Here is a 26,637-nt window from a genome sequence, read left to right on the forward strand (position 1 = left end):
AAATGCAGCCTTCTCCATAAGTCTGCATAAACCCAAACGCTTTGATCATCTCATCAAAGCGAATGTTCCAACTCCACCAGCCCATAAATCGAGCGTTGGAGCTTGCACACCTTGTCAGCATTCTTAGGATCGACAAAACCTTCCGGCTGCATCATATACAATTCTTCCTTAAGGAAACCATTAAGGAGTGCCGTTTTAACGTCCATTTGCCATATCTCATAATCATAGAATGCGGCAATTGCTAACATGATTCGGACGGACTTCAGCTTCGCTACGGGTGAGAAAGTCTCATCGTAGTCAACCCCTTGAACTTGTCGATAACCCTTAGCGACAAGCCGAGCTTTATAGATGGTCACATTACCATCCGCGTCTGTCTTCTTCTTAAAGATCCATTTATTTTCTATGGCTCGCCGATCAATGGGCAAGTCGGTCAAAGTCCATACTTCGTTTTCATACATGGATCCTATCTCGGATTTCATGGCTTCCAGCCATTTGTCGGAATCCGGGCCTGCCATTGCTTCTTCATAGTTCGAAGGTTCACCGTTGTCTAACAACATGATTTCCAAGACAGGGTTGTCGTACCACTCTGGTGCGGAACGTGTCCTTGTGGACCTACGAAGTTCAGTAGCAACTTGATCTGAAGTTTCATGATCATCATCAACAACTTCCTCTCTAGTCGGTGCGGGCACCTCAGGAACATTTTCTTGAGTTGCGCCACTTACCGGTCCAAGAGGTAATACTTCATCAAGTTCTACCTTCCTCCCACTTATTTCTTTCGAGAGAAACTCCTTCTCTAGAAAGGACCCATTCTTGGCAACAAAGATCTTGCTTTCGGATCTGAGGTAGAAGGTATACCCAACAGTTTCTTTAGGGTATTCTATGAAGACGTATTTTTCCGACTTGGGTTCGAGCTTTTCAGGTTGAAGTTTCTTGACATAAGCATCGCATCCCCAAAATTTTAGAAATGACAGCTTAGGTTTCTTCCCAAACCATAATTCATACAGTGTCGTCTCAACGGATTTCGACGGAGCCCTATTTAAAGTGAATGCGGCAGTCTCTGAAGCATAGCCCCAAAATGATAGCGGTAAATCGGTAAGAGACATCATAGATCGCACCATATCTAATAGAGTGCGATTACGACGTTCGAACACACCATTACGCTGAGGTGTTCCAGGCAGCGTGAGTTGTGAAACTATTCCACATTTTCTTAAGTGTGTGCCAAATTCATGACTCAAGTATTCTCCCCCACGATCTGATCGCAAGAACTTGATTTTCCTGTCACGTTGATTCTCAACCTCACTCTGAAATTCCTTGAACTTTTCAAAGGTCTCAGACTTGTATTTCATTAAGTAGACATACCCATATCTACTCAAGTCATCAGTGAGAGTGAGAACATAACGATAGCCACCGCGAGCCTCAACACTCATTGGACCGCACACATCAGTATATATGATTTCTAATAAGTTGGTTGCTCGCTCCATTGTTCCTGAGAATGGAGTCTTGGTCATTTTACCCATGAGGCATGGTTCGCACGTGTCAAATGATTCGTAATCAAGAGACTCTAAAAGTCCATCTGCATGGAGCTTCTTCATGCGTTTGACACCTATGTGACCAAGGCGGCAGTGCCACAAGTATGTGGGACTATCATTATCAACATTACATCTTTTGATATTCACACTGTGAATATGTGTAGCATTACGCTCGAGATTCATTAAGAATAAACCATTCACCATCGGAGCATGACCATAAAACATATCTCTCATATAAATAGAAAAACCATTATTCTCTGATTTAAATGAGTAGCCATCTCATATTAAACGAGATCCTGATACAATGTTCATGCTCAAAGCTGGCAATAAATAACAATTATTGAGGTTTAAAACTAATCCCGTAGGTAAATGTAGAGGTAGCGTGCCGACGGCGATCACATCGACCTTGGAACCATTCCCGACGCGCATCGTCACCTCGTCCTTCGCCAGTCTCTGCTTATTCCGCAGCTCCTGCTTTGAGTTACAAATGTGAGCAACCGCACCGGTATCAAATACCCAGGAGCTACTACGAGTACTGGTAAGGTACACATCAATTACATGTATATCACATATACCTTTTGTGATGCCGGCCTTCTTGTCCGCTAAGTATTTGGGGAAGTTCCGCTTCCAGTGACCACTTCCCTTGCAATAAAAGCACTCAGTCTCGGGCTTGGGTCCATTCTTTGGCTTCTTCCCGGCAGCTTGCTTACCGGGCGCGGCAACTCCCTTGCCGTCCTTCTTGAAGTTCTTCTTACCCTTTCCTTTCTTGAACTTAGTGGTTTTATTCACCATCAACACTTGATGTTCCTTTTTGACTTCTACCTCTGCTGATTTCAGCATTGCAAATACTTCAGGAATGGTCTTTTCCATTCCCTGCATATTGAAGTTCATCACAAAGCTCTTGTAGCTTGGTGGAAGCGACTCAAGGATTCTGTCAATGACCGCGTCATCCGGAAGATTAACTCCCAGCTGAGTCAAGCGGTTATGCAACCCAGACATTTTGAGTATGTGCTCACTGATAGAACTATTTTCCTCCACCTTACAGCTGAAGAACTTGTCGGAGACTTCATATCTCTCGACCCGGGCATGAGCTTGGAAAACCATTTTCAGCTCTTCGAACATCTCATATGCTCCGTGTTGCTCAAAACGCTTTTGGAGCCCCGATTCTAAGCTGTAAAGCATGCCACACTGAATGAGGGAGTAATCATCAGCACGTGTCTGCCAAGCGTTCATAACGTCTTGGTTCTGTGGGACGGGTGCGTCACCTAGCGGTGCTTCTAGGACATAATCTTTCTTGGCAGCTATGACGATGATCCTCAGGTTCCGGACCCAGTCCGTATAGTTGCTGCCATCGTCTTTCAGCTTGGTTTTCTCTAGGAACGCGTTGAAGTTGAGGACAACGTTGGCCATTTGATCTACAAGACATATTGTAAAGATTTTAGACTAAGTTCATGATAATTAAATTCATCTAATCAAATTATTCAATGAACTCCCACTTAGATAGACATCCCTCCAGTCATCTAAGTATAACATGATCCGAGCTGACTAGGCCGTGTCCGATTATCACGTGAGACGGACTAGTCAACATCGGTGAACATCATCATGTTGATCGTATCTTCTATACGACTCATGCTCGACCTTTCGGTCTTCTGTGTTCCGAGGCCATGTCTGTACATGCTAGACTCGTCAAGTCAACCTAAGTGTATTGCGTGTGTAAATCTGTCTTACACCCGTTGTATGTGAACGTTGGAATCTATCACACCCGATCATCACGTGGTGCTTCGAAACAACGAACTGTCGCAACGGCGCACAGTTAGGGGGAACACTTTCTTGAAATTATTATGAGGGATCATCTTATTTACTACCGTCGTTCTAAGTAAACAAGATGCAAAAACATGATAAACATCACATGCAATCAAATAATAATGACATGATATGGCCAATATCATATAGCTCCTTTGATCTCCATCTTGGGGCTCCATGATCATCTTGTCACCGACATGACACCATGATCTCCATCATCATGATCTCCATCATCGTGTCTCCATGAAGTTGCTCGCCAACTATTACTTCTAATACTATGGCTAACACGTTTAGCAATAAAGTAAAGTAATTTACATGGCGTTTCTCAATGACACGCAGGTCATACAAAAAAATAAAGGCAACTCCTATGGCTCCTGCCGGTTGTCATACTCATCGACATGCAAGTCGTGATTCCTATTACAAGAACATGATCAATCTCATACATCACATATATCATTCATCATTCATCACAACCTTTGGCCATATCACATCACAAAACACTTGCTGCAAAAACAAGTTAGACGTCCTCTAATTATTGTTGCAAGTTTTTACGTGGCTGCTATAGGTTTCTAGCAAGAACGTTTCTTACCTACGCCAAAACCACAACGTGAATTGCCAATTTCTATTTACCCTTCATAAGGACCCTGTTCATCGAATCCGATCCGACTAAAGTGGGAGAGACAGACACCCGCCAGCCACCTTATGCAACTAGTGCATGTCAGTCGGTGGAACCGGTCTCACATAAGCGTACGTGTAAGGTTGGTCCGGGCCGCTTCATCCGACGATGCCGCCGAATCAAGATAAGACTAGTAACGGCAAGCAAATTGACAATATCGACGCCCACAACTACTTTGTGTTCTACTCGTGCATACTAACTATGCATAGACCTGGCTCATGATGCCACTGTTGGGGATCGTAGCAGAAAACAAAAAAAATTCCTACGTTTCACCAAGATCAATCTATGGATTCAACTAGCAATGAGAGGAGAGTGCATCTACATACCCTTGTAGATCGCGAGCGGAAGCGTTCAAGAGAACGGGGATGATGGAGTCGTACTCGCCGTGATCCAAATCACCGATGACCAAGTGCCGGACGGACGACACCTCCGCGTTCAACACACGTACGGAGCGGATGACGTCTCCTCCTTCTTGATCTAGCAAGGGGGGAAGGAGAGGGTTGATGAAGATCCAGCAGCACGACGGCGTGGTGGTGGATGCAGCAGTGAACGCAGCAGGGCTTCGCCGAGCTTCTGCGAGAGGGAGAGGTGTAGCAGGGGAGAGGGAGGCGCCAAGACTTGAGGTGCGGCTGACCTCCCTCCCCCCTTTATATAGGCCCCCTAGGGGGGTGCGCCGGCCCTAGGAGATGGGATCTCCTAGGGGGGCGGCGGCCAAGGGGGTGGAGTACCCCCCAAGGCAAGTGGAGGCGCCCCCTCCCCTAGGGTTCCCAACCCTAGGCGCATGGGGGCCCAAGGGGGGGGGGCGCACCAGCCCACTATGGGTTGGTTCCCCTCCCCACTTCAGCCCATGGGGCCCTCCGGGATGGGTGGCCCCACCCGGTGGACCCCCGGGACCCATCCGGTGGTCCCCGTACAATACCGGTGACCCCGAAACTTTCCCGATGGCCGAAACTACACTTCCTACATATAATTCTTCACCTCCGGACAATTCCGGAACTCCTCGTGACGTCCAAGATCTCATCGGGGACTCCGAACAACTTTCGGATTACTGCATACTCATATCTATACAACCCTAGCGTCACCGAACCTTAAGTGTGTAGACCCTACGGGTTCGGGAGACAAGCAGACATGACCGAGATGACTATCTGGTCAATAACCAATAGAGGGATCTGGATACCCATGTTGGCTCCCACATGCTCCTCGATGATCTCATCGGATGAACCACGATGTCGAGGACCTAATCAATCCCGTACTCAATTCCCTTTGTCAATCGGTACGTTACTTGCCCGAGACTCGATCGTCGGTATCCCAATACCTTGTTCAGTCTCGTTACCGGCAAGTCACTTTACTCGTACCGTAATGCATGATCCCGTGATCAACCACTTGATCACATTGAGCTCATTATGATGATGCATTACCGAGTGGGCCCAGAGATACCTCTCCGTCATACGGAGTGACAAATCCCAGTCTCGATTCGTGCCAACCCAACAGACACTTTCGGAGATACCTGTAATGTACCTTTATAGTCACCCAATTACGTTGTGACGTTTGGCACACCCAAGGCACTCTTACGGTATCCGGGAGTTGCACAATCTCATGGTCTAAGGAAATGATACTTGACATCCAAAAAAGCTACATCAAACGAACTACACGATCTTTGTGCTATGCTTAGGTTTGGGTCTTGTCCATCACATCATTCTCCTAATGATGTGATCCCGTTATCAATGACATCCCCATGTCCATAGCCAGGAAACCATGACTATCTGTTGATCAACGAGCTAGTCAACTAGAGGCTCACTAGGGACACATTGTGGTCTATGTATTCACACATGTATTACGATTTCCGAATAATACAATTATAGCATGAATAATAGACAATTATCATGAACAAGGAAATATAATTATCATTTTATTATTGCCTCTAGGGCATATTTCCAACAATACATGCAACGTTCCAATATCCATTTCCATGCCACGCTTCTAAATACTGCTTGCTCTCTTCAATACTTGTTACTTGGCAACTGTTGGGTAATTCTTGCTATCATTTACATTTTCGCAACCTGAAACACTCAAATGACTCCTTTGTCATTGCTACTAATAATCTTTCTCAAGCAAGTATTGGTTACATGTATGTTTTTGAAAATTTTGAAATATGATTGTGTGTTTATGAAAATTATGAAATGGTTTAAATTTATGTTTCTGAAAATTATTAAGTTACTGAAATATGTGTTTCTATTTTCTGAAATTATTAAAATGTTACTCAAATTATTGAAATTTTTTGTTTCTAAAATATATGAAATGATAGTTTGTCTCTTATGATTTTCTGAATTAGTCACTAAAATAATTACTTTTTTTAATCATCATTGAATTATATTTTAGTTTTTAATTAAAATAATAATAACAATTACTCCCTCCATAAAGAAATGTAATTATAATAGTAATAATAACAATTACATTTTTATATTTCTTTACGGAGGGAGTATTGTTTTTGATATAACAATACCGAAAATCAAGTAATAACAGATACATAAGTTATACCATGTAGAATACCTTGTATTGCTACTCACGTGGCAGCTTTACATGGCAAGAGCGTTAGAGTGCTTTTGCCAACAAGCATGCTACTAGTGAACAAATCTTAATTGTATATACTGTACACCACAAGCTAGGATTTGCTAAGCACGCAGGCAATTCACCTACTGTTTTTCCCCTCGTCAAAAAAGAAGAAGAGAAACACACCCATAACAAGTTTGTTCAAGCCTCACCCGCCAAAAAAGAAGAAGTTCAAGCCATATATCAATCTGAACGAGTCCGGAACAGTTTCATGAGACCGTAGGTGACCGCCATCGCCACCAATCCTCCCAGCGCGGCCCTCAGCCCAGCCCGCCCCCCTGGAGCGCGGCCCTGCACCGCCCCGAGGGCGCCGAACGCCGCCAACGCCAGAGTCGCCGTCGCGACGACCACGGCGACCCGCACCCCGTAGCTTGTCACGAACCACGCCGCGAGCAGCGGGATGGCCGCGCCGGCCGCGAAGGACAGCGCCGAGGCCGCCGACGCGTGGCACGGGTTCGGCAGCCCGGCCCGGTCCGCCGGGTACCCGCGCGCCTCCTCGAGCCGCTGGAGCCCGGCCAGCTCCACGTCCAGCTGCGCGTGGACCGACACGTACTCGCCGATGGCCATGCTGCAGGCGCCGGCGACGAGGCCCGCCACGCCCGACAGGAGCGCCGCCCGTGGGTCGGCGGGTCGCGCCGCGCCGATGCCGAGCATGAGCGCTGAGGTGGAGACGAGGCCATCGCTTGCGCCGAGGACGGCGGCGCGCAGCCACTGCCCCTGCTGTGACGGCAGCGACATGGCGTCGTGGGTGGCCGTGGCTACGCAGACGGTGCAGAGTTTCATGGCCTCCGGCGCGGGGGTTGGGCCGAGCTCTGCTACAGCGAGCTTGGTGTCATTGTCGGTGGCCATTTTATGTGGGAGCAGAGGCGTGCGACTGCCACACGCACAAGAGCATACGAGAGTGTGGCGAACACAAGACCCCGTATATATACCGACGAGGCAGTAGAGCAGCGAGGCGATTATATGTGAAGGTAACATCTGTAGTGATGCACAATGTGACGTCTCCTTAGGAATAACAAGGATTTACATACATACAGTCATTTTCACTATCTAGGTATGGTCGTATGCACAATTTATGTGCTTTTGACATCATTTAATTTTTCGTACGTATTTGTTCTGGTGTTCTTAGGAAATGAGGGAATTAGATGTTTCTTACTGTATTGCATATACTTTCAGATTTTTTTTTTCTGTTCGAAAAGGCCTAAGGCCATAAATTAAGTATCAGAAGTACTTACAAACACACCCTTACAGAAAAAAATTACATCAAAATTCTTAGTGGTGCTAAAGTCTTCTTCCTCCGGCATCCACCGGCAATGCCTCGTGAACAAAGCTCGATGCAGCCTCTGGGCCTCCGCCTCAACGAAGCAAACTTGTTTAAACCCATGAGCTTGTAGAAGTGGTGGCCATGAAGCCATCTATGTAGGTCAGAAGACGTCCGTCCGGGATCTACGTCGCAAATCGCCGTCTGCAGAAGAAGAGGCCGAAAGAGCATGTAAATACTCCAAAGAACACGAAAGCCGATCAAATTGAGATGGATCAATCGGTCACCAAAGCTGACCGGTTGTCGTGCCAGAAAAGGGCCTTCTTCCTGGGTGTGGAGTTTCTAATCTCGAGCTAATGCTCCTGGATGAACGGTGAATTCGAAAAAATAGACTTTTTTCATAAAATTATGAAATTTTGTGTGGCAAACTTTAAGAAATGTTTGAATTGCATGTAAGTTTTCGTCATGAAATCACATTGATGGAAGACGTGATAAAAAACAAAATCCATGCTCTCAAAATGTTACTTTCAAACGCATTTTGGACCTTTTTCTTTTGCAACGACTTCCATCAATGTGATTTTGTGATAAAAATTTGTAGGCACTTCAAACATTTCTTAAAGTTTGCCAAAAAAATCAAGATTTTTTTATATATTTTTTATTTTACTGTTCATCCAGGGCATTTGAGCTCGAGATTAGAAGGGTACTTTCACTTCCTATCCCTCAAAGTAATATTTGTGAATGCACAAATCCATGTTGTTTTTGTTGCAGAGGGGCTTCAATCGCCCGCCCAAAGAAAATGGTAGCAGCATTATTGTTTTAGAGCATTTTCAACAGGCGCCGAACGCAGCGCGCGCAAAAAATAGCTTTAGCGCACGCCCATCGCTTGGTTTGGCGTGGCGTGCAGCCGTGCTAAAATGCAGCGCGCGCGCCGCTCCAGCAGCACGCAAAAAATGCAGCGCGCGCGTTCATTCTATAAACTAGAAATGTAGACATTGAAAGCATAAAAACTAGATAGATTGCATAGATTTTAAGCGATACAAAGGTATTTTACATCGGAAACATAGATTGCATAATAATAAAAACGACAAACGATAAAAAACGAGATAGATTGCATAAAAAAAACTACTTTAAGTCGCTATCATCATCACCATTATCATCTTCGGCGGTGTCGTCCGAGGTATCTAGCCAGATGTCCAGACACCGATCATCGTCCGGCGTGAAGAACGACTGCCCACCTGCTGCAACGAGATCGGACTGCGCATTCGCCAACGCCTTCCGCCGACGCCTGTCCAACCGCTCCTCGCGGCGCCTTCGCGTGTCCTTCTCGCGGCGCCTTGCCCAGTATACCTGCTCGTAGGCGACGTCCTCCGGGTAGCGCCGGTGCCACTCCGCCATGACCTGCTCGTCCTCCTGGGCGACGAGGAGGCGGCGCTGCCGCTCGACGTGCTCCGCACGGTCTTGCGCCGTGTTCAGACGAGGCGGCGGGGCGACGTCGAGCGCCTGCTGGAGCGTGTACACATCTTGGAAGTTCATCTGGCCGCGCGGCCGGCCTAGGCGCCACGCCGCCGCGTCGTACGCGCGGGCGGCCTCGTGCGCCGTCCCGTAGGTGCCGAGGCCGAGCCGGAGATCGCCGGAGCGTATCTCCGAGTAGTAGCCGCCGTTGGGGCGCAGGCGGACGCCGCGGTAGCCGGACGCTCCTTGACTGCGCGGCGGCCTGGCGGCGCGTCGGTGGCGGGGCGCTGGAGCGGTGGAGGCGCGTCGGTGGCGGGGCGCTGGAGCGGCGCGTGGCAGAGAGGGAGAGGAAGAGAAGAAGAGGAGGCGTGGAGAAGGCGCGTGGTGCGCGCCGCACTTTATAGGCGCGCCGGAAGCGGTGCGCAAAAAATGGCGCGCGAGCTGGCGCCTTTTCGCGCGCGCGCAAACGGTTCCCGCACGCGCGAGTTTCCCGCCGTCGCTGGAGCGCGGCAAAACGCCCCGCGCGCATTAAAAGCCGGGTTTATCGCGCGTGCATCGTTTGACGCGGTCATTGGAGATGCTTTTACTGAAGCTTGATGATGTCCAAACTAAGATACCCTTGCCTAATTATAAAAAACAAGCTAATTATGGATTTTGGTACTATCTATGTACACATAGACATATCGTTTGGATATCATATTGAAAAGAACAAGCGGTCAAAGATTCACAACCGAAGACCAATACCAACTCAGATGTCCAAGACGACGTCTGCCTTGGTTGATCACTATCGGTCTCCCGTTTCCGCGGGAATGAACGTCGACCCGGTGGAAACTCCTATCCAAGAGTTTTGTAAGAACTTGGAATCTTGGATTGTCTTGCCTTGTTTCTTACACGCGTGGCTGGCAGCCTGGCAGTAGCACTGGAGTAGGACAAGCAATGCTTTGAGTCATCGGTAAAATCGGAGGCGCCCTGCTGCTTCAACAGGAGAGGTTACCTCCTACATATAAACAACTCAACGTCTTGGGTTGTCTTTCTCTTCCGGCAATGCAGACACCGATGTTGTAGTAGAAAATTGCTTGGAACGCTGAACTACCAGATTCCATAGAAAAAATGTAGTCCCTCTGTAACGAAATATAAGAGTATTTGTATATTTCTTTACAGAGGGAGAAATGTGACCTAAACGCTTTTATTTTTCTTTACAGAGGAAGTAACGGAGAATTGCACATCAACTTCAAGAAAACTTAGGGTTCCTTTGTCTCTCGCCGACACCGTCGCCGGTCCGTCTCGTCTCCGGTGGCTTTAGGACCATGGCAGCGCGGTGGATCTCGGTCCTTACTGGCGTGAGGGCTCCGTTTTTAATTGTTTCTTTAACTTTTGTTAGGGTTTGTGTCCTGCTCAGGAAGACGAGACGGTGGCGGCTCCCTGAAGATGGAATAAGGTTCTCCCCGCCTAGCCCCCGTTCCGGTGGTGTGTCTAGCATCGTCGGTGGGCGTGTGGAGATGTGTCTTCGGCGGATCTATCGTTTGTGGATTTGCTCGGATCTGGTCGTAGTTCGTCTACGTTTGTATTTTTTCAGATTGGATCCCTCCGATTTACGCTACTCTTTATCAGCGGCGGTTGTTATTCTGTTGCGCTAGTTCTATGGGACATTAGCACTGTTGAAATATATTGCCCACCTCCCTTCATCAGTTTAGACTTTTGGATGAGTTGTCTGGTGCATGAATTCAATATGGTATCAGAGCCAAGAGGTCTTGAGTTCTCCACCTTACTCCATTAGTTCGGACTTTTGGATGAGTTGACTGATGCATGAATTCAATAAGCACGACGACTTCCCGACTGTCAACTACAAGTTTTGCCCAGCTCCGACGAGGGAGGGGCGATGACGGCGGCGCCCTTCGGCTCGCTTTAGTGCTTGTAGTCGTCGCTATGTGATCTATGGACATGGGTGTAATTTTTATTATTTTTGATGTTCGTTGTATTGCCATGATTGAAAATGAATAGATTGAAAGTTTTCTAAAAAAAAACTTCAGTATGTAACATCTACGTGTATCTCACAAAAAAAAACATGAATGCCATATTTATTTTGAATGAAGATACATAGTATAAATGGAACTCTATTTTTCTTGTGGGTAAAGTCTTTATTTTTTGGCAGAGGTAATATCTCTTTTTGGAAAGAGAGAACACTAAATCCGTGAAATGTTTTCTATTTTATTTTAACTTTCTACTACTCTCCTTCATTTGACACTACAACAGGGTTCCGGACAGTTCAGACTCCCTACTGCTCGTCTTCATTTGAGACTGTTGGAGGCCATTTTTGTCCGGACAAGTAGATAAAGAAAATACTTTCTTTAAAGTTGAATCAGTGACAAGTAATATGGACCCGAGGGAGTACCTTATTGGGTTCAATCTACTTGAGGGCACATATCTGCCACGTGGGATCCGAGTGGCAAATATAATTCGGCAGCCAATAATTTTATCACAGTGAAAAATGTGCATGTTTCTCATACAGTTATATGAACAGCTCTGTTATTATGGATATCTTCCGCCAGACAGCTGCTAGGTTGTAGCTTGCTCCTTGCTAGACGAGGGGCTAACTTAGCTGCTCACTTGAGATTACAACTACACCTATCTGCTTAGCCCGCAAAAAAAACACCTATCTACTCTACTGCTTATAAACGCACGAATTTGATGAATTCAAATGATCTGTGCCATCCAACCATCTACTCCCTCCGTTTCAAATTACTCATCGCAGAAATTAATATATCTAAAACTAAAATACATCTAGATACATCCATACTGTTGACATCACTTTTTGGCACGGTCAAGAATTTATTTAAGAAGACCTCAAATGAAGAAGTGATCTACATGAAAGAATTACGTATTATTAATATGAACATCTTTGAAGTTTGGGTCATCGCCGTCCGATTTCATCTCGAAGGCCGAAACTATGCTCAAAGTACTAAGATCTTATATTCAGAGTACAGTTTGACCGATTAAGCCTCCAAGACGACCTCAAATGGAAAAATGATCTACACGGGTTGTCTTTGTCTCGTCGAAACGATCAATTTTTATATAAAAATCGTCCAAATCCAAATTCATATGCAAAAGTTAGAGCAATTGGAGTGCAGCTCTGTCACGAGGCGAGATGTGGCGCGCCCCACCAGACACATGTCTGATGGGTAGCGCGAGGGAATAGCCTGTTTTGCGCGACCGATTTGACCCTCAAGATGACCTCTGATAAAAAAACCTTCAACATGGAAGTTGTTCGTCTCGTCGAAACGGTCAAGATTGCTTTTAGGCTCGTTTTCATCTGAGATCGTTTACTACCACAAAAAAGACCCGCAAGGTGCAGCCAGTTTAAACCGAACAGTTTTGGAAAGTTCGGATAAAACCAATCCGAATTTGACTAGGGTTTTGGACGTGAATCCAAGCCTTTTCCTTGCACGGGAAGTCCAGCCGCCTCTTATATATCTAAGGGGTGATGGCCGATTGAACAACACACAATCGATCAATTCATCTACCACTTTTTATCTTTTATATTTTCTCCTTAACCCTAGTTCTTCTTCTTCCTCGTTCTTCGCCTGTTCTTCTTGTTGCAGGGTGGTGAACCTCGAGGCCCTAGGGGCGATCAGGTCGACCTAGGGCAGCCCATAGCCGCCGCGCGCCCTGACGGGGTCCCTCCCGGGCGCGTGGGGTTTCGGGTCATCAAAAGCGCCCGCCGGATTGCCTGCGTACCGCGCTTCCGGACGGGTCTCCTTCGACGTGAGCTGCGGTGCATCACCCTCGGCGTCGAGGGTACACGGTGACGTGTTCGTGTGCGAACACACTTTTTGGCGACTCCGTTGGGGACGAAGATTTGAACGGTCTCCGGCCCGTTCTTACTACGAAGAGATCGTCATCTAGGGTTTGACATCTACGAAGGTAATATGAATACCCAATTCACTTATGTAGATGCAAATAATGCATATGTTGTTGGTAGATCATCTAATGAGCATAATGTATCGGCTAGCCCTAGTTTTATCAATCATGTATCTAATTATGTGCAACGGTTCAGAATAATCTTCATGCTTCAACTTCATAGAATTTTAGCAACATGCAACATATGTATCCCAACTCCCATGCATCGGCAACCCCACAAATTTATATGCTGATGAATAACATGAGGAGTTCGGTTAATCAAGTTGAGACACCCTATGTAGGAACTTCCAATGGTATGCAACAAAGTGTTTCAAGTTTTATTCATCGGCAAATAACTTGCAGTATGTTAATCCAAACATGCCGGTGGATAGGGGAATTGGCCATGTTACTACTAATTATTTGGCCAATTAGCCTCAACCATCATATGATACACCTCATGTTAGTAATTTTTCAGCACCGCATGCAACTGTAGATGTTCATAATTCGGCCCCGCATCTTCATGGTCATAGCCGAGTAAGTGAAAAATTTACAGGAACACATGTGCCGTCATCAAATACTATAGCATATAATGCATACTCTACGCAATTTGAGAATTTCGGCAACACTCGCGAATCATTACCGAAAGAATCTGAAAGTATTGCGGAGCAATCTCTTCCAGAAGCGGCTGTGGCTGCATTAGAAAAGAGATTGGCACAAAACAAGAGGATTAGTGCTCTTTGCCTTGAACAATATGAAAAGGGGTTGTTTCCTGATTATGCTGCAATAAAGGCTAGAGTTTTGCAAGAAGATGAAACTTCATCAATCGATAGAATTGGCGAGAGAGCATATCGTTATACAGAAGTGTATACACCTCCACCTAGTACCGCAGCATATTATACACCCCCTACAAAGTTGCAAAATTTTGGCAACACTAATAGTTCATTGCCGAAAGATCCTAAAAGCATTGAGGGGCAAACTACACTAGAGCGGGCTGAAATTGAGAGGGGAGTTAAAGCTTTGCGCGATAGGGTGCAAGTACTTCACCAAGAGAGAATTGATAGGGAATTAGCTCAAAGAAAATAAGCCTTGCCAATTGATATAACCGGTGAAAAGAATGATGATTCGGAAACTAAAAGTGCTTCGGTTGAAAAAGCCGAATCAAGTTATATATATTCCGAATCCATCAATTCGAAAGAGGAAAACATTATTGAGAAAGGGCATAGAAAGTATAGCAAGACAACCATACTTAATTTTTCTGAAGTTAATGGAACCTACTTCCTTCCCTATGAATTCCGTGCCGTAGAAATTGACAAGCCTCAAGGACAAGAGCAAGTAGCCAAACAAAGTTCGGCTGATAAGGATCTTCAAGGTAATGATGCACGGAATAAAGAAAAAGAAGATGAAAAGGTGTTGGAGAGTCATCCAAAGATGAAGCTAGATATTGTTCAAGTCACACCACCATCATGCTCTCCCAGCGTATTTGAAGAGGTATGCATAGCGAGTAATTTACCTATTTTTAGATTTGGTCGCGACTTCATTATTGATCCATCTATAAGAAATATTCTCATAAGTAATTTTGAAAGACCAATGAAGAAGGGTAATTTACTTGTTAGCAATAAAGTTGTTATGGAACATATCGGTCAACCCATTGCACCATTTATAAAGACCGATAATGACTTATTGTTGCAGCCAAAGCTTTCCCCGTTGCTTTGTCTAAAGTTCATATCTAGTTGGGTAGCTTTGCTTATTTCGTACTTGGCTTCCACTTGGTCTCAACTGAGACATGTATGTTCTAAATATCTTTGTGTCAGAAATTTAAAGCCAAGGTTAAATTCTATTGAGAAAACTGATGCAAATATAATATCTTATCCAAAGACATCGGATATAGAGTGGAAAACACAATGCATAGCCGAATGGGGAGATTCCAAATCTGAACCATTCGTTTCCTTATCTCCAAAGCCGTTCACACAGCAAGATCGGCTAGAAAACAAGAAGTATACCTTCAATTCAAGCATGTGGGCTTAATTATTTGATTTGTTGCTGAAAAATAATTACATTACAATTCTTGCTCACCATGTTAAGCCATCAATCCAAGGACGAATGTATTGTAAGTTGCATGATTCATTCAAGCATAATTTTGAGGATTGCAACATGTTTCGTCAAATAGTTAAATCGGCCATTGGAAAAGGACGATTGTAGTTTGTTGAAATACCAAGAGATGACCGGTCTATTCTGATTTGTCCCGATGGCAAAAAGTTTTTGCATCGGCTGCTTCAAGCTGATCCATTTAAAGAGAAGGTAAAAACTGCAGGTGATGGGATCAAGTTTTCAAGTAAAGAAGTTGTTGAAGAGCATAATGAACATAATCTTGAGGGCGAGAATTCCATCGAAGCTACAATGGAGACGCCAAGGACTGGGGGCAGCAAGCAAATCCAATGATCAATGAAAGCAAACCAAAAGAAAACAAAGGCTGAAATAAGCGCAAGTGTAAAAGATCAAAAATCACCTTCGCTGAACTATTGGAGAAATATCAAAACAAGAGTGAAGAGAAGAATGCATATCGGCCCAATCATGCAAAGAAACCAAGATCACCCCCAAGGCACAAATATGAGGATCGGTATTGGCAAAGTTCGAATTTTAATGCAACATATTCATATCCTTATTTTGGGCCGCCAATGCCAATGCTGTGGGTGCCTCCCTATGCTCATGTAGATCCATATCCATCATGGGACAGGTATGATACAAGGGCACATTCTCCATCTTATTTTAGACCATCTCACCAATATTATGCAGTTCCGAGAAGATCAACATTTGAACAATCACATGTTAGAGACCGCTTCAATCATAAGGAATCGGTCCAGAGCTCAAGGAAGAAGAAAGAGGTGGTCAAGCAAGTTTACCATGTTAAAAGAGATGGTCGTAAGAGTGCAACTTCAGATTTGATTGTTGGGGAACATAGTAATTTCAAAAAAATTCCTACGCACACGCAAGATCATGATGATGCATAGCAACGAGAGGGGAGAGTGTTGTCCATGTACCCTCGTAGACCGAAAGCGGAAGCGTTAGCACAACGCGGTTGATGTAGTCGTACGTCTTCACGGCCCGACCGATCAAGCACCGAAACTACGTCACCTCCGAGTTCTAGCACACGTTCAGCTCGTTGACGATCCCCGGACTCCGATCCAGCAGAATGTCAGGGAAGAGTTCCGTCAGCACGACGGTGTGGTGACGATCTTGATGTTCTACTGTCGCAGGGCTTCGCCTAAGCACCACTACAATATTATCAAGGACTATGGTGGAGGGGGGTACCGCACACGGCTAAGAGATCAATGATCAACTGTTGTGTCTCTGGGGTGCCCCCTGCCCCCGTATATAAAGGAGCAAGGGAGGGAGGCGGCCGGCCTAGGAGGAGGGCGCGCCAAGGGGGGAGTCCTACTCCCACCGGGAGTAGGACTCCTCCTTCCTTTGTTGGAGTAGGAGAGAAGGAAAGAGGAGGAGAGGAACAAGGAAAAGTGGGCTGCACCCCTTATCCAATTCGGACCAGAGGGGGGGCGCCTCCTTCCTTTTGGCCTCTCTCCTCTATTCCCGTATGGCCCAATAAGGCCCATATACTCCCCGGCGAATTCCCGTAACTCTCCGGTACTCCGAAAAATACCCAAATCACTCGGAACCTTTCCGATGTCCGAATATAGTCGTCCAATATATCGATCTTTAGGTCTCGACCATTTCGAGACTCCTCGTCATGCCCCCGATCTCATCCGGGATTCCGAACTCCTTCGGTACATCAAAACTCATAATATAACTGTCATCGAAACCTTAAGCGTGCGGACCCTACGGGTTCGAGAACTATGTAGACATGACCGAGACACGTCTCCGGTCAATAAACAATAGTGGAACCTGGATGCTCATATTGGCTCCCACATATTCTACGAAGATCTTTATCGGTCAGACCGCATAACAACATACGTTGTTCCCTTTGTCATCGGTATGTTACTTGCCCGAGATTCGGTCGTCGGTATCTCAATACCTAGTTCAATCTCGTTACCGGAAAGTCTCTTTTACTCGTTCCGTAATACATCATCCCGCAACTAACTTATTAGTTACAATGCTTGCAAGGCTTAAGTGATGTGCATTACCGAGAGGGCCCAGAGATACCTCTCCGACAATCGGAGTGGCAAATCCTAATCTCGAAATACGCCAACCCAACAAGTACCTTCGGAGACACCTGTAGAGCACCTTTATAATCACCCAGTTACGTTGTGATGTTTGGTAGCACACAAAGTGTTCCTCCGGTAAACGGGAGTTGCATAATCTCATAGTCATAGGAACATGTATAAGTTATGAAGAAAGCAATAGCAACAAACTAAACGATCAAGTGCTAAGCTAATGGAATGGGTCAAGTCAATCACATCATTCTCCTAATGATGTGATCACGTTAATCAAATGACAACTCATGTCTATGGCTAGGAAACATAACCATCTTCGATCAACGAGCTAGTCAAGTAGAGGCATACTAGTGACACTCTATTTGTCTATGTATTCACACATGTATTATGTTTCCGGTTAATACAATTCTAGCATGAATAATAAAGATTTATCATGAAATAAGGAAATAAATAATAACTTTATTATTGCCTCTAGGGCATATTTCCTTCAGTCTCCCACTTGCACTAGAGTCAATAATCTAGTTCACATCGCCATGTGATTTAACATCAATAGTTCACATCACCATGTGATTAACACCCATAGTTCACATCGTCATGTGACCAAAACCCAAAGGGTTTACTAGATTCAATAATCTAGCTAGTTCACATCGCTATGTGATTAACGCCCAAAGAGTACTAGGGTGTGATCATATTTTGCTTGTGAGAGAAGTTTAGTCAACGGGTCTGCCACATTCAGATACGTAAGTATTTTGCAAATTTCTATGTCAACAATGCTCTGCACTAAGCTACTCTAGCTAATTGCTCCCACTTTCAATATGTATCCAGATTGAGACTTTGAGTCATCTAGATCAGTGTCAAAACTTGCATCGACGTAACCCTTTATGATGAACCTTTTGTCACCTCCATAATCGAGAAACATATCCTTATTCCACTAAGGATAATTTTGACCAATGTCCAGTGATCTACTCCTAGATCACTATTGTACTCCCTTGCCAAACTCAGGGCAGGGTATACAATAGGTCTGGTACACAACATGGCATACTTTATAGAACCTATGGCTGAGGCATAGGGAATGACTTTCATTCTCTCTCGATCTTCTGTCGTGGTCGGGTTTTGAGTCTTACTCAACTTCACACCTTGTAACACAGGCAAGAACTCCTTCTTTGACAGTTCCATTTTGAACTACTTCAAAATCTTATCAAGGTATGTACTCATTGAAAAACTTATCAAGCGTCTTGATCTATCTCTATAGATCTTGATGCTCAATATGTAAGCAGCTTCACCGAGGTCTTTCTTTGAAAAACTCCTTTCAAACATTCCTTTATGCTTTGCAGAATAATTCTACATTATCTCCGATCAACAATATGTCATTCACATATATTTATCAGAAATGCTGTAGTGCTCCCACTCACTTTCTTGTAAATACAGGCTTCACCGCAAGTCTGTATAAAACTATATGCTTTGATCAACTTATCAAAGCGTATATTCCAACTCCGAGATGCTTGCACCAGTCCATAGATGGATCGCTGGAGCTTGTATGTTTTGTTAGCACCTTTAGGATTGACAAAACCTTATGGTTGCATCATATACAACTCTTCTTTAATAAATCCATTAAGGAATGCAGTTTTGTTTATCCATTTCCCAGATTTCATAAAATGCGGCAATTGTTAACATGATTCGGACAGACTTGAGCATAGATACGAGTGAGAAACTCTCATCGTAGTCAACACCTTAAACTTGTCGAAAACCTTTTGCGATAATTCTAGCTTTGTAGATAGTAACACTACTATCACCGTCCGTCTTCCTCTTGAAGATCCATTTATTTTTTATGGCTTGCTGATCATCGAGCAAGTCAACCAAAGTCCACACTTTGTTCTCATACATGGATCCCATCTTAGATTTTATGGCCTCAAGTCATTTTGCAGAATCTGGGCTCATCATCGCTTCCTCATAGTTCATAGGCTCGTCATGGTCAAGTAACATGACCTCCAGAACAGGATTACCGTACCACTCTGGTGCGGATCTCACTCTGGTTTACCTACAAGGTTCGGTAGTAACTCGATCTAAAGTTTACATGATCATCATCATTAGCTTCCTCACTAATTAGTGTAGTAGTCACAGGAACAGATTTCTGTGATGAACTACTTTCCAATAAGGAAGCAGGTACAGTTACCTCATCAAGTTCTACTTTCCTCCCACTCACTTCTTTCGAGAGGAATTCCTTCTCTAGAAAGGATCCATTCTCAGCAATGAATATCTTGCCTTCGGATCTGTGATAGAAGGTGTACCCAACATTTTCTATTGGGTATCCTATGAAGATGCACTACTCCGATTTGGGTTTGAGCTTATCAGGTTGAAACTTTTTCACATAAGCATTGCAACCTCAAACTTTAAGAAACGACAGCTTAGGTTTCTTGCCAAACCATAGTTCATACGGTGTCGTCTCAATGGATTTAAATGGTGCCCTATTTAATGTGAATGTAGCTGTCTCTAATGCACAACCCCAAAACGATAGTTGTAAATCGGTAAGAGACATCATAGATCGCACCATATCTAATAAAGTATGGTTACGATGTTCGGACACACCATTATACTGTAATGGTGTTCCAGGTGGCATGAGTAGTGAAACTTTTTCACATTGTTTTAACTGAAGGCCAAACTCGTAACACAAATATTTTACTTCTGCGATCATATCGTAGATACTTTTATTTTTGTTACGATGATTCTCCACTTCACTATGAAATTCTTTGAACTTTTCAAATGTTTCAAATTTGTGTTTCATCAAGTAGATATACTCATATCTGCTCAAATCATCTGTGAAGATCAGAAAATAATGATACCTGCCGCGAGCCTCAATATTCGTCGGACCACATACATAAGTATGTATGATTTCCAACAAATCTGTTGCTCGGTCCATTGTTCCGGAGAACGGAGTCTTAGTCATCTTGCCCATGAGACATGGTTCGCAAGCATCAACTAATTCATAATCAAGTGATTCCAAAAGCCCATCAGCATGGATTTTCTTCATGCGCTTTACACCAATATAACCTAACCGGCAGTGCCACAAATAAGTTGCACTATCATTATTAACTTTGCATCTTTTGGCTTCAATATTATAAAAATGTGTATCACCACGATCGAGATCCAACAAACCATTTTCATTGGGTGTATGACCATAGAAGGTTTTATTCATGTAAACAGAACAACAATTATTCTCTAACTTACATGAATAACCGTATTGCAATAAACATGTCAAATCATATTCATGCTCAGCGCAAACACCAAATAACACTTATTTAGGTTCAACACTAATCCCGAAAGTATAGGGAGTGTGCGATGATGATCATATCAATCTTGGAACTACTTCCAACACACATCGTCACTTCACCCTTAACTAGTCTCTGTTCATTCTGCAACTCCCGTTTCGAGTTACTACTCTTAGCAACTGAACCAGTATCAAATACCAAGGGGTTGCTATGAACACTAGTAATATACACATCAATAATCTGTATATCAAATATACCTTTGTTCACTTTGCCATCCTTCTTATCCGCCAATTACTTGGGGTAGTTCCGCTTTCAGTGACCAGTCCCTTTGCAGTAGAAGCACTCAGTTTCAGGCTTAGGTCCAGACTTGGATTTTTTCACTTGAGCAGCAACTTGCTTGATGTTCTTCTTGAAGTTCCCCTTTCTTCCCTTTGTCCCTTTACTTGAAACTAGTGATTTTGTTTACCATCAACACTTGATGATTTTCTTGATTTCTACCTTCGTCGATTTCAGCATCACAAAGAGCTTGGGAATCGTTTCCGTTATCCCTTGCATATTATAGTTCATCACGAAGTTCTACTAACTTGGTGATGGTGACTAGAGAATTCTGTCAATCACTATTTTATCTGGAAGATTAACTCCCACTTTATTCAAGCGATTGTAGTACCAAGAAAATTTGAGCACATGCTCACTGCTTGAGCTATTCTCCTCCATCTTTTAGCTATAGAACTTTGGAGACTTCATATCTCTCAACTCGGGTATTTACTTGAAATATTAACTTCAACTCCTGGAACATCTCATATGGTCCATGACGTTCAAAACGTCTTTGAAATCCCGATTCTAAGCTGTTAAGCATGGTGCACTAAACTATCAAGTAGTCATCATATTGAGCTAGCCAAACGTTCATAACGTCTGCATCTGCTCCTGCAATAGGTCAGTCACCTAGCGGTGAATTAAAGACATAATTCTTCTATGCAGCAATGAGGATAAACCTCAGATCACGGACCCAGTCCGCATCATTGCTACTATCATCTTTCAACTTAGTTTTCTCTAGGAACACATATAAAACATAGGGAAGCAATAACGCGAGCTATTGATCTACAACATAGATATGCAAATACTATCAGGACTAAGTTCATGATAAATTAAAGTTCAATTAATCATATTACTTAAGAACTCCCACTTAGAAAGACATCCCTCTAATCTTCTAAGTGATCACGTGATCCAAATCAACTAAACCATAACCGATCATCACGTGAAATGGAGTAGTTTTCAATGGTGAACATCACTGTGTTGATCATATCTACTATATGATTCACGCTCGACCTTTCGGTCTCAGTGTCCCGAGGCCATATCTGCATATGCTAGGCTCATCAAGTTTAACCTGAGTATTCTGCGTGTGCAAAACTGGCTTGCACCCGTTGTAGATGGACGTAAAGCTTATCACACCCGATCATCACGTGGTGTCTGGGCACGACGAACTTTGGCAACGGTGCATACTCAGGGAGAACACTTTTATCTTGAAATTTAATGAGAGATCATCTTATAATGCTACCGTCAATCAAAGCAAGATAAGATGCATAAAAGATAAACATCACATGCAATCAATATAAGTGATATGATATGACCATCATTATCTTGTGCTTGTGATCTCCATCTCCGAAGCACCGTCATGATCACCATCGTCACCGGCGCGACACCTTGATCTCCATCATAGCATCGTTGTCGTCTCGCCAATCTTATGCTTCCACGACTATCGCTACCGCTTAGTGATAAAGTAAAGCATTACAGCGCAATTGCATTGCATACAATAAAGCGACAACCATATGGCTCCTGTCAGTTGCCGATAACTCAGTTACAAAACATGATCATCTCATACAATAAAATTTAGCATCATGTCTTGACCATATCACATCACAACATGCCCTGCAAAAACAAGTTAGACGTCCTCTACTTTGTTGTTGCAAGTTTTACGTGGCTGCTACGGGCTTAGCAAGAACCGTTCTTACCTACGCATCAAAACCACAACGATAGTTTGTCAAGTTGGTGCTGTTTTAACCTTCGCAAGGACCGGGCGTAGCCACACTCGGTTCAACTAAAGTTGGAGAAACTGACACCCGTCAGCCACCTGTGTGCAAAGCACGTCGGTAGAACCAATCTCGCGTAAGCGTACCCGTAATGTCGGTCCAGGCCGCTTCATCCAACAATACCGCCGAACCAAAGTATGACATGCTGCTAAGCAGTATGACTTATATCGCCCACAACTCACTTGTGTTCTACTCGTGCACAACATCAACGCATAAAACCTAGGCTCGGATGCCACTGTTGGGGAACGTAGTAATTTCAAAAAAATTCCTACGCGCACGCAAGATCATGGTGATGCATAGCAACGAGAGGGGAGAGTGTTGTCCACATACCCTCGTAGACCGAAAGCGGAAGCGTTAGCACAACGCGGTTGATGTAGTCATACGTCTTCACGGCCCGACCGATCAAGCACCGAAACTACGGCACCTCCGAGTTCTAGCACACGTTCAGCTCGATGACGATCCCCGGACTCCGATCCAGCAGAATGTCGGGGAAGAGTTCCGTCAGCACGACGGTGTGGTGACGATCTTGATGTTCTACTGTCGCAGGGCTTCGCCTATGCATCACTACAATATTATCGAGGACTATGGTGGAGGGGGGCACCGCACACGGCTAAGAGATCAATGATCAACTGTTGTGTCTCTGGGGTGCCCCCCTGCCCCCGTATATAAAGGAGCAAGGGAGGGAGGCGGCCGGCCTAGGAGGAGGGCACGCCAAGGGGGGAGTCCTACTCCCACCGGGAGTAGGACTCCTCCTTCCCTTGTTGGAGTAGGAGAGAAGGAAAGAGGGGGAGAGGAACAAGGAAAAGTGGGCTGCACCCCTTTTCCAATTCGGACCAGAGGGGGCGCGCGCGCCTCCTTCCTTTTGGCCTCTCTCCTCTATTCCCTTATGGCCCAATAAGGCCCATATACTCCCCGACGAATTCCCGTAACTCTCCGGTACTCCGAAAAATACCCGAATCACTCGGAACCTTTCCGATGTCCGAATATAGTCGTCCAATATATCGATCTTTACGTCTTGACAATTTCGAGACTCCTCGTCATGCCCCCGATCTCATCCGGGACTCCGAACTCCTTCGGTACATCAAAGCTCATAAACTCATAATATAACTGTCATCGAAACCTTAAGCGTGCGGACCCTACGGGTTCGAGAACTATGTAGACATGAGCGAGACACGTCTCCGGTCAATAACCAATAGTGGAACCTGGATGCTCATATTGGCTCCCACATATTCTACGAAGATCTTTATCGGTCAGACCGCATAACAACATACGTTGTTCCCTTTGTCATCGGTATGTTACTTGCCCGAGATTCGGTCGTCGGTATCTCAATACCTAGTTCAATCTCGTTACCGGAAAGTCTTTTTTACTCGTTCCGTAATACATCATCCCGCAACTAACTTATTAGTTGCAATGCTTGCAAGGCTTAAGTGATGTGCATTACCGAGAGGGCCCAAAGATACCTCTCCGACAATCGGAGTGACAAATCCTAATCTCGAAATACGCCAACCCAACAAGTACCTTCGGAGACACCTGTAGAGCACCTTTATAATCACCCAGTTACGTTGTGACGTTTGGTAGCACACAAAGTGTTCCTCCGGTAAACGGGAGTTGCATAATCTCATAGTCATAGGAACATGTATAAGTTATGAAGAAAGCAATAGTAACAAACTAAACAATCAAGTGCTAAGCTAATGGAATGGGTCAAGTCAATCACATCATTATCCTAATGATGTGATCCCGTTAATCAAATGACAACTCATGTCTATGGCTAGGAAACATAACCATCTTGATCAACGAGCTAGTCAAGTAGAGGCATACTAGTGACACTCTATTTGTCTATGTATTCACACATGTATTATGTTTCCGGCTAATACAATTCTAGCATGAATAATAAAGATTTATCATGAAATAAGGAAATAAATAATAACTTTATTATTGCCTCTAGGGCATATTTCCTTCATTGATCTCAAATGAAAAAGAGCTAATTAATGTGTTGACATTGGCTACTAAAGACAATGAGACAAAGCAACCAATTATTGAGAGTCGTAGTGCCAAATCTGAAGAAAAGAAGTTGAGAGTGCACAAGGTCAAAAAGGAATTGCCATTGGTCAAAATAGAATCACAGCCGAGATGCCAACTCGGCTTATCCTATTGGCAAAAGAGGGAATTACAAAAACTTAGTGCACAAGAACTTGAAGAAAGGAACATGGCATAGGTTCCCAAAGGAAGTGCTCAAAATAAGAATTATGTGAAAGCATCCATTACACGACGTGCGACAAAGATGAAGAAGGAAAAGAGTGAACTATGAAGGACCAAGCTGAAGGTTTCAACATCTTCGGTCCACACATTATCCATATTCTTCAACTATGCCGTTGATGCCAATGCCATGGAATTCATCATCAAGTATGATTGGTTACCCTCAATGGGTTTATTATAATCCATAGATGCAATATAATTTCTTACATCATGAAAGGGTATTGCCAAGTCACTATACATTTGATTAGCTACAAGTTTGTTGCTGATGCAAAGGATCGAAATACTTGATTTGTCATTTCATTTGTTTATTTCGGCTATATGTGCTTTGAATAAAGTTTACATGGTAATGGCCGATATTTATCTATCGTCCTAAGATTGTCTCAATGCATGGTCGGTGTAGTATTCTAACATCGTCCTTAGTTCGATTGGAGAGCGAGACAAGGTACGTGCTCATAGAAATTTATATGTATGCCTATATTATGATTGAATGGAGTTGAGACATCATGACCGATGTCATTGAATATATGCTGCATAGACCAATTCATAGCTGCGGAATTGGCTAGTGGGCTTATACTTTGTTTAGATATGATTTGGCTTATGCATCTTTGAGATCTATAAGAGGCCAAATCATAGCTGATTTTATTACTGAACATCAGATTAATGTCATGCATAATATTAATATTAGCCTTGTCTCTCTAGTACTATGGAGATTATGTTTTGATGGTTCAATTCATAGCAATGTCCAAAGTGTTGGTGTTGTTTATATATCTCTTTATGGTACTATTTTTGAAGTCTCATGCCGCTTAGAATATTTCTATGCATGATTAATCAAGGCCGAATATGCATTGTTATTCGGATTGACTCTTTTACTTGCTATAGGTGCTATACATATTGAGGCTTTTGGTAATTCGTTATGAGTAGTGCAACAAATATCTAAGGGTTATCAATGTTTTGATGAATCACTTATAGTTTATCTTGGGGTATGTCTAGATGCAAAATTTACCTTGGGTTGCATTAAAATTGTTCATATATTTAGACATGTCAATTGAAGAGAGTTGGCATAGCAAGCATCCTGCTACCATGTCCGTCATGGTGTATTGCATATCTATCAATAGCCGATGCTTATTCTTGCCAACATAGGTAAGGCCGAATTGGAGCTCACTACCTCGGCCACTAATGAAACTTTTATGCAGACAAAGTAAGGATTCGAGAAAGTTCATTGTTGATTATCTGCAAGATCCTAGCAGAAGAGTGGACAATTGGTTGGTGGATGGTCTTGACATGCATACCTATGGAACTTTATAGTCGGATTAATGAAGTTAGGAAAGTCACCCAAGCTTGCATCGAAATATTCACACAAGCAATGGCCGATATAAACTTATCGTCCTAAGCATATGCAAAATGGACGATATAGTGTTGACATCGTCCTTAGAGCAAGCTACATGCAAGTTATTTTTCGGCACACAAGTTTTGCTGAAAACAGGGAGGGCATGTGTTGACACCAGATTTTGGCACGGTCAAGAACTTATTTAAGATGGCCTCAAATGAAGAAGTGATCTATATGAAAGAGTTCCATATTATTGATATGAACATCTTTAAAGTTTGGGTCATCGCCGTCCGATTTCATCTCGAAG

The 26,637-nt window shown here is 43.9% G+C and overlaps 2 protein-coding genes across 2 annotated transcripts; both read right to left on the bottom strand.

Moving 5' to 3' along the window:
• Positions 1-6,801: 6,801 nt before the first annotated feature.
• On the bottom strand, positions 6,802-7,467 carry LOC125554639 (vacuolar iron transporter homolog 4-like). Its single transcript, XM_048718133.2, has one exon. The coding sequence runs from the start codon at positions 7,465-7,467 to the stop codon at positions 6,802-6,804; it is 666 nt and encodes a 221-aa protein (XP_048574090.1).
• A 1,534-nt stretch (positions 7,468-9,001) lies between these two features.
• Positions 9,002-9,860, bottom strand: LOC147975032 (uncharacterized). The gene is made up of 2 exons (XM_087520241.1): positions 9,800-9,860; positions 9,002-9,651 (listed from the first exon to the last, which is right to left on the bottom strand). The coding sequence occupies exons 1-2, from the start codon at positions 9,858-9,860 to the stop codon at positions 9,002-9,004; spliced, it is 711 nt and encodes a 236-aa protein (XP_087376367.1).
• Positions 9,861-26,637: the final 16,777 nt, after the last annotated feature.

The sequence above is a fragment of the Triticum urartu genome, chromosome 4A (genome assembly GCF_056163025.1).
Source record: "Triticum urartu cultivar PI428250 chromosome 4A, HENAU_Tu73, whole genome shotgun sequence".
Lineage (NCBI taxonomy): Eukaryota > Viridiplantae > Streptophyta > Magnoliopsida > Poales > Poaceae > Triticum > Triticum urartu.

Coding starts and splice junctions, on each gene's coding strand:
- LOC125554639 (XM_048718133.2), bottom strand. CDS start 7,467: ATGGCCACCGACAATGACACCAAGCTCGCTGTAGCAGAGCTCGGCCCA.
- LOC147975032 (XM_087520241.1), bottom strand. CDS start 9,860: ATGCGCGCGGGGCGTTTTGCCGCGCTCCAGCGACGGCGGGAAACTCGC. Junction 9,652..9,799: donor AACTCGCGCGTGCGGGAACC/GTTTGCGCGCGC, acceptor GCGCCGCTCCAG/CGCCCCGCCACCGACGCGCC.